The sequence below is a fragment of the Engystomops pustulosus genome, chromosome 1 (assembly GCF_040894005.1).
Source record: "Engystomops pustulosus chromosome 1, aEngPut4.maternal, whole genome shotgun sequence".
Taxonomy (NCBI): Eukaryota; Metazoa; Chordata; class Amphibia; order Anura; family Leptodactylidae; genus Engystomops; species Engystomops pustulosus.
In genome coordinates, this window is record NC_092411.1 from 131,978,392 (window position 1) to 131,993,000 (window position 14,609).

The following is a 14,609-nucleotide window of genomic DNA, read 5'->3' on the forward strand; positions in this document are numbered from 1 at the left end:
CCAAAACGGTGACACTGGGCTCAGGGAAGACAGATACAACTAATTAAAGGTGAGCCCAGATTGATTTCCACGCAAATCAAGGAGTTTGTTGGTATAGTGTTTGTTGGTATTAACTGTATATGTGTATCTGAAGCCTATAAATTGTAACAAAAAAAAAAAGTTTTAAAACTGGCAACACCTTTTCATAGTCCTGCTTCCACTAACAATGCCATAAAGGTATAGTTACTCAGCTCTCTTGATATATAGCTTCGAATGGATCCCATTACTCACAAGATTCCAGGCAAATCACAGTTTTTGGCAGAGCAAGCTAAAGCCAGACATAACCCCTGCATGTATTATTACTTGGCAGAGGCTCTTTGATTTGGATGATACAGGAGTCAAGAAGCATCCATATAGCATCAGGACAGTAATTTTAAATTGTTTTCCCAACCTAAACTTTTATGGCATCTCCACAGAATATGCAATGCCGTAAATGTCTAAGAGATAAAATAATCATTTGTGTAATATCATTGAGTCATTCATTGGACGCTCTAATTCAATGGACAGTCTACATTTCGATTACCAGCATATATATATAGTATAAATGTGAATAATATGTATGGCTAAAATAGGTACCGTATATACTCGAGTATAAGCAAGTATAAGCCAAGGCCCCTAATTTTACCACAAAAACCTGGTAAAACCTATATTTTTTTACTCAAGTATAAGCCGAATTTGGGTTTTCAGCACATTTTTTGTATATATGGTAACTGCATAACAGGATACAGTTAACATTCCATGGCAAATATTTCAGCCTTAATATACATTGGGACATAATCCATATTAAGGCCATCATAACCTGAAATACCCGGTGAGCAAGCCTGAATATGAATGCAATCTCCACACAATAGTAGATGTTGTCACGTGGATGATGACTAAGCCTGAGACATTGACTTTAGACATTCAGGTATTTGTTTACTTCTTACAGTAACAGTAAAATGTAAAACATGGGGCAATGATGACCCATTCTATGAGACTGAATCAAAATGTTATCTGACTTTTCAGCTTTACTGGTAATTTAATGTTTACTGGGAAATAGAGAAAAGGGAAGGTTTTTGTGTTAAAAGAGAAAACATGTAGTTCTAGCACTGAAGTATTAGGAGGACCACCTGTCCAATCTATAGACACATCATAAGCAGATTTTTTTTAAGCTTGCCAATGCCAAGAGAACATTTAGGACAGAAACGTGGTGGCTACAAAGCCCTTGGAAGGGATGGTGCAACTTATAGTATCTTCTTATAAAGGGATATCATATCCATGGACATGATAAAATATAATCCAGCAACCTCAGTGCTTAATAAAATTGTCTTGTTTATGGCATGACATTTGGAGTATCAGCAGCTATTGACGTGAGTACTTCCTTAATAAGAATAGACTGATTAGTTTTTGTTAGAAGATTTCCTGTGGCTGCTTTTTGGATCCCTGTACAGTAAAATTATGCGCTCTACTGAAGGCTACAAAGTAGGTCATGTCAGGAGTCCTCCTGCAGTTCATACAGCTGACTTGTTGGATACATTGTAGCAGAAGAAAAACCTCCATATAATATGACTGGTTACCATTGTAACACATTAAGCTAGGTCTAGCTACACAATTTTATTCAATAGTATCCCAATACTAAAAATGGATCATTTAATTTCAGGTATAATTTCAGCTAAATAAAATTTTTATATCAAATCGTGTGTTGTACAATAATATTTATTGTGAAGTTATTTCTAATTATATGGATGAGTTTTTATATGTTTATTTTGTATATGTGGGTATCATTGCTATCTGTTATATAGTAGGTGGTTAGTGCTTACGATAGCAGGGAGCACCTATGGTTCCCTTGGAACAAAACCTTTTGGTTAGCGACCCATCACCTACAGAAACTAGAACATATGAGCAAACATTGACCATAGATAGTAATCATATTTTGTGATGGTCATCCTTCAACAGATTTCCTCCATTTGCTTTATTCACTTCCCCTACCAGTTCTCTAATACAATGACTGTGGAAGTCTGTCTGTGTCTTACAGGCAGCTTCTCTGGAATAGCAAGCAGCCAGTTCAGGCTACTTTCTACCTAGAAGAAATCTGACAAGGAAAGTGAATAAAACGGGCAAGGCGCATAATGCATAATGAAGGGCATTAAGTATCTAGAGTATTAATACCTTATTATTACCGTAGTTAAATTAATTTTACTTGGTAGATGAAGTGTTAAGCACAAATAAATCTACTCATCCATTATCCAGTTTTTTCCATATAATTTTTTTTGTATGTAGAGCATGTCGGTACAATACATCACCTAAGGGAACTTGCAGAAGAATGCAATACATTTACAGTAGGATTGGATAAATCTGACAATATGACAAGCACAATTTGTAGGGTGTTAATTACAAATGTTTTTATAGAGAGCATCACTCCAAATTCCGGAGCTCGGAAGGTTTCTTCAGCTCACAAGCTCAATTACTGTTTTACTGTGGATGATTTAGACAAAATGTTGTAAGATATATCCCTGCATATTTATATATTTCTTTAGGTATGTTTTCTTTACAAAAAGGGCATAACGCCATTAATGTTACCATGGATCTCAAACTTTTGCCTTTATTTGTTGGTTAAACCAGTATTGCCTGTATTTAGAGCCCAACTGCAGCAATCGGGGAGATTTATCAAGGCTTTTACAACAGTTTTCAGGTAAAATGCCGTAATCACAATTTTTTGCGCACAGCCAGGAATTGTGATTATTCTATACAACCGTAATAAGTCAAAAATAAGAGATTCTTGACCTCATTTTAGGTCCCGCCTCTGGATACAGTTTGCAATTATATATTGACAATTTTGGCCCTGGCCAGGATATCTAAAAACTTTTGTACAACTTTTGACAATGAACTGTGCTTTAAGTTACAAAGTGACAAAGGACCTTAGGTAGTGTTAATGGGTTTCAACATCCCTGTGAAAATTTTTAAAAAATTTATTATTTTTCGCAGTCCTAGGTCCTAAACATTGATACATTATTCGTCACAATTTTACATCAAGCTACTTGTACTGTACACTAGTGCAGCGTGGGTCTGGTGTTTCATCATAAGTGTAGATACCCTGCTTATGCTTTCTGTCTGATCTGTGTTTTCAATATACAGTTAAATGGAAATAAAGACATGTCCAAGTACAGAAGCATCTCCAATGTCAGATGGCTTCTTTAGAGTATTGATGTAAAACAGCAAAATCTTTTTTTAGTCTTGTTCAATTTGGCGATAGCATTACCGAGCCAAAAATAGTGCGTTATCCTATTTCACTGTCTTGGTATGATGCATTAATGGCTGAACCTGACCAAAGGACAGTAATGAAAATCTGATAGTAGAAGCATGACGCACAATGCCACTCACTCAATGCTTTTGTTTTCTAATGAGATTTGACCACTTACTGCTCACTCATATTTTCATTGTGCCCTTCCCTTCCTGAAAATTGGAACTGGATAGGGCTACTTGCATTGAAATAAAATAGGTAAATTTATAATTGTTTGGTTATTATCTGTAAGGATAAATAGAAGGCACATGTTGATGGTTTTGAGTTCCAAATAATTTATAATGTTTTATGTTTTTCTGTGTAGTACTTGTCATAGGCTCGGGGTTAGTAGGATCTAAATTCAGACAACAAAGGACTCTTTAATTATCCCTGCCAGCAGATGGTGAACAAATGGCAGACATGAAATCTACTTATTTCTTACAGGCTACATAATGAACTTTACAGAAATGTAGTAATTAATTAAAATAAATGTGATTACATTTAAATTAAACTACAACTATGATTTAAAAAAAATCTTTAGTATCCACATTGGGTCTTTATTATATTTGGAATACCAGGTACTTGGTTCTAAGCCTTTTTGAATTTTTTGTTGATTTGTTTTATTTTTTTATTTAATTTTTTTTAAATTAAATCATGCATATGTGTCTTCAGAGGCTTTGTTACAAAAAAGGAATAACACGGTAAAATGAACAACAAAGCAGCACTATGTTAAACCAGCCTTGGGGGTACATTGAATAATACATATAAAACTCAATTTGCACTTTGGGTGTATAAGAAATCTTTATAAACCTATGTATTGTGTTGTGGTTTGTTACCTAGCTTATTGTTTGATGTTACACAGCTTGTTTGCTTTTTTTACATTTAGAATTTTAAGACAATACACCAGGTTGCCTGTTTGGGTTACATATTTGTGACCTTTTCAAGTTCCACCATGCTACCCTGCCGGGCCATTTATGACATTTTAGAAATGTAAAATATGCAATGCATACTGGCTTGCAGACCTTCTCAGCAGTCCTATCGCAGTATACGGTGGATGGAAGCATTACAGTGAATCATGAAGACCTACATTTGCATTTTACAGAATTACTTGCACTTTTACTTAGGCTATAATGTTTACCAGTGTTTTCTAACAGATAAAAGCTGTCCTAGGAATTTCTGATAAAAAGGCAAATGGAAATGTACAATGTATCAGGAAGGAGTAAAACTTTTGCTTGCTACATTTCTGAAAATATTTTTGTAAGGAGTCTTCTGCTGGTTACATTTCTTTACACTTTGAATACAAAACAATAAAGCCAATAAATGTGCCAGCTTATTCATGTAATAGTTTTCAATAGGGTATAAAAATTGGAAGATATATTTGGTATACGGTTTGGCTAAATGGAAATCTACCAATAGATTCACTGATGGTAGACTAACTGTACTATCACCTTTATTGTGAATCTGTTATGTCATGGAATGGGGCTGAGACCAGTTGAGCATCTGAAAGTTGGGGCCGTGCATAAATGAAAAGATGGGAGCACAGGAAGGGGCTCTGGTGACGTAGCCAAAGCCTTTCCAGCTAATTTGCATATTTAAAACCTCTTTTTATCGATAATCACATTATAAGAACAACAACAGATCCACATTTAAGATGACAGAACAAACAAGTGAGTACTTTTTTTCCAAGAATCAGAAAAATATCTCCACAGCTGAGACAATAGCTGACCTCAGGAGTTATGTGCTGTTTATAGAGACAATAGAGACATAAAAGGTGAATTCAGCAATTGGCTTGACTGCCACATGCATACTAGCCCAGTATGGCCAGAAGTATTGGAAACCAGAAAAGAGATTATACCTTGTTTCTATTTTTACTCAAATATAGCCCCTTTAAGATGTTCCAATATATTAGTGTAAAACCCTGTAAGTCAACCATGAGGTGGTGTAAGGTAGACAAGATTGTCTAACCTGTGCAGCGGGATGTGCCAAATCTGTTACACAGTGTGAGTCACTTGGCACCTTTTCTGTCTGCATGGTCTTTTTCAAGTTGTCTAAATTTAGACTAGTAATGATATACCTTCCTCATTATTTGTACTGCAAAGGGACCAACAAATATGAGTTTCAGTACCCTCTGCCACATTATTGTCGTTATTGATTTCTTACAAAATGATACTTTGTGTCCCATTTAGCTGCTCTGCCCAGTAGTGTCCCATTTACCATTACTTGTCATTGACAGTACACCGGTGATGGATCTGTTTTCTGAACAGCCAGCATTATGTTAATTGTTCACCTGTGATAAGCACGAAAGGGAGAGATATTATCATTGCCAACTAAATAGTTTCTTCTAGTAATCAAGCAGTTGAGGATAACCACTATCGCTGTCACATATCTGTCCTGCTCAATGATTGCACATGTGGAGCTTTGCTCACCTTAGGAAGCTCATGATCATTTCCTTTTCTGACTCTTTTCCAGTTAATGAGCAACCTAAAGTCTCTGGTACTGCAACAACTTCTGCCCGAGCCGCAGAGGTGAAGCAGTGTGGATTCTCTGGGAGAAGATGACGTACTGTACCCAACTAGGACTGCTCCTCTGGAAGAATTTCACCTACCGGCGGAGGCAAACTGTAAGTTTTTGCTTTGTATCTTTTCATAAATACTAAACAGTAGTCTATAATTCACATTTCATCTCTGTCAGTATACACAGATTGAGATGATCACAAACTAACATGAATGTCATTTTCATGAATGCTAAAAACTGTAGGGATGATGTATTTATGTCCATATGTTTGTCATTCTTATAGCTACTGCGTCTTTCATGATATATGTGTTTGACATAGATTTGCACATCTGCATATGGTTGTATTCCCAGTTACACCATACACTGATGAAATTCAGAATGGTTTAACTCCTTACACATAGGAAATACTGTTCTTAAATATGTAACCTCCCTATATGTTGGGAAATAGAACATTGGATCTGCTATGTAACTACAAATCCACACATTCTTTTTCTGTAATTAATCGGTTTGTGCATATCTTAAATATCAGTTGATTCTACTTGTAAAGTCTAACTTCTGAAGGATCACTAAGTACAATACTTGATTGGTTTTAATATAAAATAAAATCTAATTTACCATGATAATACTTATACTAATTTTTACTGTTAATATCAATATCCATACCTTTTATTATGCTGGCATTATTGACATAGTGTAGTATAATACACATCTTTAAACATATTCTGTATATTACCAACATAAAAGGATTTAGAATGATTAAGACATGTCTGATCTGGTCAATGTGCCATCTGCCTCCAAGATTAGAGAATAATAAGACCAGAACTCTACCTTATGAAGTACATCACTAATCTAGTAATTACATGAAGCCACATATCTCCTTGTACTTGTTATCAGTTTAATATGTGGGGATGAAATATCTCACAAGGCAAAGTCTCTTTTTCATTCTCTTGGCTGATTATTGTAGTTGACTGTATAACAAAGACAGGGGGTCAGAGGTCACCAGTATTTAGAATTATTGCTATCAGTAAGCAGTGTGATAGTTATGATTGCAGTCTAGAAGAGCCACAATTTATTTTTAACTTGTATTCACACAGATTTTTCTGAAAAATGATTGGTCACTATGAGTAAATGGTCCAGTTTTCTTTTAAACTGGTTCTATAAATCTGCACAAATGCTGTTTAGTTTGAGGCTTTTTGGCCCATTTTATCAGTCCCATTACCACATGTAAAACTCTGTTTATAAAAACTGCAATTGTACCTGTAATATTTGTGCTTTCTGAGCTTTTTCTGCCAGGCACCTCTGGCAACAGCTTATCTTCTCTGTGAACAAAAGGATGGGTCATGTTGAACTGATCCTTCCCTATCCTGATGTATGCTCTTTGAGGGAGAATTAGGTCATCTAACATGCACATTTGATGGTATCATGGTATGACCAAAATCTTTAGGTTTGTGTCCTATTGATTGAATGTGTATCTCCTGTTGTCTTTTGTCATGAAGAGATTAAAAAGTCACATTCTAAGGCCTAGATAACTTTTTCCTGTAGGTGAGTTGATCAAGTGAGTTGTGAGACGGTGCTTATTCAGGATCTACCCAATTTCAAGGGGAAGGAATAGAGAGAACGAGATTCTATCCAGTATAAATCAATATAATTGATAAAATATTGATCAGGGTATCAGAGTTCAAGTTTCATGTTGCAGCAGATAACACATGTATAAATGTTCCAGTACAGTTGAGTAATATTGTGTTCTATGGTTTCCACGTTCTGCAAGAATAACCTTTGAAATGTCAATGTTAGGTAACATTCAGGACAGCTTCTACTGACAGTATATCTACCATATAGATGGTGTACTTCAATCAGTTTATATCAGATTTATTATTCTAATATTCACAGTTATAAACTGAACATTTTTTCATCCTTAGGGTATCTATTTAGGCCGTTAAACACCCTAAATAGAAGAGTATTAAACATTATTGCATGAGGAGGTAGTCATAGTAACAGGCACTTTTGGCAACCTTATCTTTAGAAAGTAAGAACTTTAGAAAGTACCCGTATATATACTCGAGTATAAGCCAACCCTAGTATAAGCCGACGCCCCTAATTTTACCACAAAAACCTGGTAAAACCTAATTTTTTTACTCGAGTATAAGCCGAGTTTGGGTTTCATCACATATATGAGTATATATGGTATTATATAGGACAGTGTTAGAGGACATCAGACTTCCATTGTGTGTATAGATTTCATAAGGAGTAATCCCTAAATTGATGTCTAAAAATTTTAATGGGTAACAATGATTTTAACAATTTGAAGGACTTGTTGTTGAGAATAGCATTTTGGTAAGGAACATATAAAGTAAAGAAAGAAGTTATAATTGTAATAATGTATGCAAAATAAAAGTCTTGTAGATTTCTGTTTGAAAAACTCTGGTTACACAACCAGCTTGTATGCGAAAGCCCACCTACCCTCTGTGTGCGCTTCCTGGACAATAAGCCTTAGAAACAGACATTTCTTCTGAGTAACCCCGTGTAAGACATGCTTTATGGGCTCAACGCTGTTTCTAGGAAACTTAAGAGAAGTGAATGCAAAGCACAAGAAAAGGCCTGAAATGCAATTGGCAGGGGCCCTGCATATGCAGAGTGTTTTTATGATTACTGAAAAGGTCCCCTAGAGAGATCAGACTAGCTCAGTTAACCTTCACACAGTTGACGGGATGCAGTTCTTGGAATTGAAAATAAAGTGGGGCCCCTCTGTGCTGCAATTCGTTCAGTGTTGTTTAACATCTTCATATCCAGTGCATACTATAGTCATAATTACTTCTAGTCAAGTAAATGTGTTTTTTTTTACAGTTGCAGCTGCTGGTTGAAATAGCTTGGCCTCTCTTTATCTTCTTCATTCTGATCTCTGTACGACTTTCTTATCCACCTTATGAACAACATGAATGTAAGTATAAGGGCTTAGTAAATACTATACAGCACCGGCATTCTACTAAAGTCATGAACATGAATATATTTTTGCTTTTTTAAATTTAAATAGTGGCCAAATAAATTAGAAAATAGGTCACTGGTTGAAAAACCATTGAATGCACAATCATCTAGTGAACCACATGTATTTGCTACTGTTGTTCATACTGTGGGGCACATTTACTAAGGACCTTGCGCCAATTTGCTGTCAGACTTTGCACATTCTTTTTTGTGCAAAATGCTTGCATATTTATTTAGAATGTTTCAGCGCCACATATGACTCGCCGCGACTCATTTTTGTCGCCTCTGCACTATACCGCATGCAGCACAAATTTCTGAAAATAAAGGGGCGTTCAGGGGCAGAGTTGGAGAGTGTGCCACTCTCATGCAGAGTACAACAGAAGTGTGTTGCATGATCCATGTTAAGGACGCACAAAAAAGTTGGTGAACCAGTGCCGGGTGAGCCAGATTCATGAAGAACACACGCCACACTTCCTGAATCTGGCGCCCTCAGTACACTGCGCAGACAAACTGTACAAAGTGCAGTTTGCACTGTTTTTGATAAATGTGCCCCATATTCATTGACTCTGGGTGGCACACAAGATCATTCTGGGAACATCCATTCATATTATTTATGGAAGAAAGGACAGGTAAAGTGTTGTTAAATTTCACAAGTTTTCTTTATCATTATAGAGAACTTGAGAAGGTTAAAAACCTTGCTTTAAAGAAAATCTAACATTCAATTTCATGCATTATGAAACTAACATAACTGGAGAATGCTGTAGCTATACTGATGCAGGCACATATCTTGTTTAATCCCTGAACTGAGTGGTTTTGCTGAAATTTTTTTTTATAAAATTCAGGCTAATGAGTCTCTCTTGCTCCTTTGCCTGGCTCAGCATTTCTCCTCTTATACTGCTCAGGAAAAACTAATCAATCGCTGCACCATCCCACAGCTACTGTGTATGAGTGATCCAGCTCAGGTTGATTAGTCCTGTCTGGACAGTGCAGACACCTTGTCAAATGTGTTTATGTACTGCAAGAAGCATGTAATCCAGCTTTCCCAAAGTCCTGAATGTCATAATTATTTTTTCAGCAAAACCACTTAACTCAGGGTTTAAACAATATATGCTGCTACATCAGTGTAGCTACAGCATTCTTAAAGGAAACCTACCACTGCTAATGGTAGGTATTAGCTGTAAACACCGGGCACCAGCTCAGGGTGAGCTGGTGCCGAAGCTTACCTTTGCTAGTGTTTTAAATTGCTATACCGCGGTTTAAACACATTTTGATGAACAGCGCCGAAGCGGGTCAAAATGTGTTTAAACCGCGATATAGCGGTTTACAACACTAGCAAAGGTAAGCTCCGGCACCAGCTCACCCTGAGCTGGTGCCCGGTGTTTACAGCTAATACCTACCATTAGCAGTGGTAGGTTTCCTTTAAGGTATGTTTGGTTCATAATGCATCAAAACAAATGGTAGATTTCCTTTAAAGTAAATCTATCATGTTATATAACCCCCTTCCCAAACAGAGACCACACACTTTTAGCTACTGCATTAAGCTGCTTATACCAGCCATACCTGTGTATACAGGTTCCAAGTTACGTATGCAGTTGAAAAGAGAGTTTTAAATGATAATTCATCCGTAGTGCTTTGGGGGAAAATAACCGGAGCCATCTGGGTTTCGTCTCCAGCACAAAAAAAACTATGCCCTCTTTGCACTTCAGTATCGCCAAACACCTGGCCTACCCTCACTATCTGATGTCACACTGATCGTGCCTGCACTGAAGCCGCTGGTGTGGCCTTCTGCACAGGTGTGATGAGGCATGAGAGGCACCCTATGAGGCATAATCAGTGTCATAGCTACAAGTATTTGATCTCTGTTTGGAGGGGTTGATATTACCTTGTAGATTTCCTGTAAATCCATATAATTTTTTTATCGTTGTCATGTCTTGTTATTCGCCTGACTGAGGAAACTTTGGTCTGTGCTGTGACTCACGATGAGACCTGTTACTACAGGACTTGATGCTGTCAGCAACGCAGGCTCTTTCAGAATAAAATCTGATGCCCTACAATACAATGTCAGTAGTTGATTGTTCTTAGATCTGAAGCTATTATTTTTGTGAACTATGAGCTTTTTGCTTTCTCTACATTATACAGTAAACATTGCTGTTTCCTGTTGACTCTGGCACAAAACAGAGGTTTCAGGACACTAAACCTTGAAAGAGAACCAAAATGCACTGCCTTCTCTCTCTGTAACACAGTGACCCAGAGTAAAAGCTTTTATCTTATACAACAACTTACAATGTGCCACAGTCAAGGCTACTGGTATTAGAGCTATCAATGTCTTCATCATGGTCCTGGAGTATTGTACGTATACTAGAAATGCAGTGCAGTGGTCAGAAAAATACAAGAATATAGTTGACCGCTCACCTCTAAATGTCAGTCTCTGTGCTGGCTGCTACTCGGGGACCACGAGCATCGGACAAATTCGGAACAAAAGAAAACGCATGTCGTACCAGACGTAGATAAAAACGTAACTATTTAATTCCAATTCTTCAGATAAAAATAGCAGTGGTCAGACCCTGGAGCCATGCACAAATTCTTTAGACAATGTATCATTTATTTAATATTAAAGAAAATATGCCATCAAGCATGATAAACCAGGGATACTCAATCATATGTCCATGTGCTGTTACTGTAATAATCATCATATATTTGTTATTAATGGCCTACTTCCCTTTAAAATCAACTGCTAATGAGCTACAAGGGCTCTGGGGGGCGTTACCAGAGCCCCCCATGCAGCAAATTCACACACTGCTTAATAGATTGTGAAAGTAGAATTTCCTGCGTCCCGCGGTGCCCTGAAGCTTCCTCTGCTGCATGCGAACCACTACTACTTTCACATTTACAGCTCCCATTTTTGTGGTCGCTGAAGTTCCCAGTGATTGAACCTGTAGCTATCAAATGTTTATCCTCGGGATAGGGGTTAAGTGCTATTTTTGGGACAACCCCTTTAATACCCTTAAATTTGTAATAATTGTGGTGGAATAATGACACTGGTCAGCAAATGATTAAGCAAGCAGGGCAAAGGGTGCTACTTTACCTGATCACAAACTTGCTTCATTTCATTTGAAGCTACTGTGTTTGTTCAAATATGAGGCTTTATCAGATTTCTAGTCACTCTGACATGTGTAATCAGTAGGCATCTGCTGTTTGTAAAGGGAAAAAAAGGATTGCTCAACGTTTATTAGTGTGGTGTATGTCAACAGCATATGCAATAAAATGCACTTCTTGCATCTTAAAAGTGGTTGTTCTAGAGTTTAAGAAAAGTATGAACAAATTTCAGTGAGAAAATAATACTCTCCTTCTAGCATAAATGCTCTTACTATAAGACCTGCCAATCTTTGCCAGTGACCATAGGATTTGCAGTCACTTGGAACTCGTACAGTCTATTTTGGTAACCTGTAAAAGGCTCATTTCTGATATCCTGGAAGATCTTGGTGACCCTCATAGTTGCACAGGAATTTAAAATTTTTATTTTGCACTTACCTCCATTTCTGTTATCCGGCAACCCCTTCTTTGTACAACTTAACAAAGAAAATGTAATCCTTTGAATTGTTACGACTGCTTTTAGAGTTCTAGTGATATAAAATATCCATGCAAAAACCCGTGTCTTGGATAACTTTTTATTATTAAAAAAAATAACCATCGTTCTTTCTAGCAAGACAAATTGTGTGCATCAAGTAACAGTTCTTGATCTGTAAGCTCTTTTGCAGATCTGATGTGGTTAATTGCATAAGGGTGACATAGAAATAAGCATATCGTATATACTCGAGTATAAGTTAACCCGAGTATAAGCAGAGGTTAATTTTGAGAGCATGTACGGTAAGTTTACCAGGTGTAACAAACTTTCTTCCAGATTACATTCACCATTTTCAACAATTATGGCACAAAAGAAGAATAAATGTATCCCATATTCCGCTTCAAATATAAAGCAAAATTTACATCTGAAATTTCAAACATGTGGATTTTAATGCAGAATTTATGCAGTTTTTCTGTCTGAAAATCTGTGTCCAGCTCTGCTGTGTGAACTAGACTGTAGACTTAGAGTTGTCCTGAACGATAAAACATCATGCATGTTGGACTTACGTAATGTACGCTGAGAAGCAATTTCTGTCAGATCTGTTCTAATTTGCAACTGTATAGGGAAACAGTTTGAATTGTCAGAAATAAACTTGTCTTCCTTTTCCTGGACTTTTACTAACCACCTTATTGAACAGTACATAGAAAATGTAATGAGGAGTGACAAAACAGTCTATGTAAATTGGACAGTTGTACACAAGGCTGTATGGCTCAATTGAACGGAATTCCCTGGTTGTGTAACAATGGACATCACTGGCTTAGGTAACCTGGACCCTTCTGCACTGCACTTGCAGTACGCTTTATCACTTCAACATAGGACAGTGATGGTGAACCTTTCAGAGACCGAGTGCCCAAACTACAACCCAAATCCACTTATTTACCATGAAGTGCCAACATGGCGTTTCAAGCAGATACTTATTGCTACCAGTTCATTCAATTGTATTGGATCTCCTAAGGCCACCAATAGAGTTGAAAGAAGGTGGGCATATAAGTTCAGACCATCATTGTAGCTTCTTTCCAGGAAGAATGGTGGGTCCAACAGGATGACCTACAAAGACAATGCAGTTCTGTCAACACTTTCTCACTTTTCGCGCAGTTTCAAACAGCCAATGAATTGTTGCTTTAAAATAGTGCGTGCAGCATCCCTTAATTTGCTTGGTGGATTTTGTCCTGTTTGGTGAAATTGGGGCGATGGCCTGAGTGCCCACAGAGAGGGCTCTGAGTGCCACCTCTGGCACCCGTGCCATAGGTTCGCCACCACTGACATAGGATATGAATAATACAACTTAATATAATGCCTACATTCTGGTGCTACCAAATTGCTATGAGGCCCCAGCCCCAGCCAATATTACATCGTGACCGTTCAGTTAAATAACTGTCTGAATAAGACCCTAGGGGGTCCTACATATTAATATGTCCTAATAGAGCATTTAAAGAGGTTTACTTTAAGAAGGAACCTATTTAACAGTTAAAATTATACTGAGATTTTCATAATGTTGTATAATGGTGCTATTTAGATTCTTACATTGTACTGTACAGTATTTATATCCTTTATAAAATGAATCATCATTTCTTACTTTGCCTTGTTCACTTCAAGCATTTATCCAGATAAATATAATTTTACTACCATGCTAAGCATCTACAAAAATAATGGGGGGCTTCATCCTTTTTGGAAGTTTGAATTGCTGTCTTATGATATTTGCTAATGTGTGTAACACTTTTAGAATTGGCCATTTTTATACGCAGACATTTCTTCCTTTAGCAGCCTACAGCGAACTTCATGTTAATAAGTCGTAGGCTCTTCTAGCAGTGTTACCATTAAGTGCCTTAACATGTCGTATTCCCTGTGCAGCTGCTCTGTAGATGGATTATTTCTTTTACTAATAAGTGTATTTCTACACAGTATTGTTTTTTTATATTTAACTCTTTTTTATTACTGTGTTTTTATTTAACAGGCCATTTTCCAAACAAAGCAATGCCATCTGCTGGAACATTGCCATGGGTACAGGGGATTATTTGCAATGCTAATAATCCATGTTTTCGATACCCGACACCAGGGGAGTCACCTGGAATTGTTGGAAATTTCAATAGGTCCATGTAAGTGAATAATTGTTTTATTATAATTACTACCTTTTATGGTGCTATAGTTCCATGTAAAAGACAAAGGCCCAGATTCATTATTGTCTGACTCTGG

General features: G+C 37.0%; 1 protein-coding gene across 4 annotated transcripts in view; it reads left to right on the forward strand.

The window, feature by feature from the left end:
• Nucleotides 1-14,609, forward strand: part of ABCA1 (ATP binding cassette subfamily A member 1) — a 77,421-nt gene that overhangs the window by 12,223 nt on the left and 50,589 nt on the right. For all 4 annotated transcript variants that reach the window (XM_072153762.1, XM_072153755.1, XM_072153771.1 and 1 more), the window contains exons 2-4: nt 5,768-5,918; nt 8,657-8,750; nt 14,371-14,512. In XM_072153762.1, coding sequence (XP_072009863.1) covers nt 5,853-5,918; nt 8,657-8,750; nt 14,371-14,512 — 302 coding nt within the window. In that variant the 5' untranslated portion in view covers nt 5,768-5,852. The remainder of the gene's footprint in view (nt 1-5,767; nt 5,919-8,656; nt 8,751-14,370; nt 14,513-14,609) is intronic.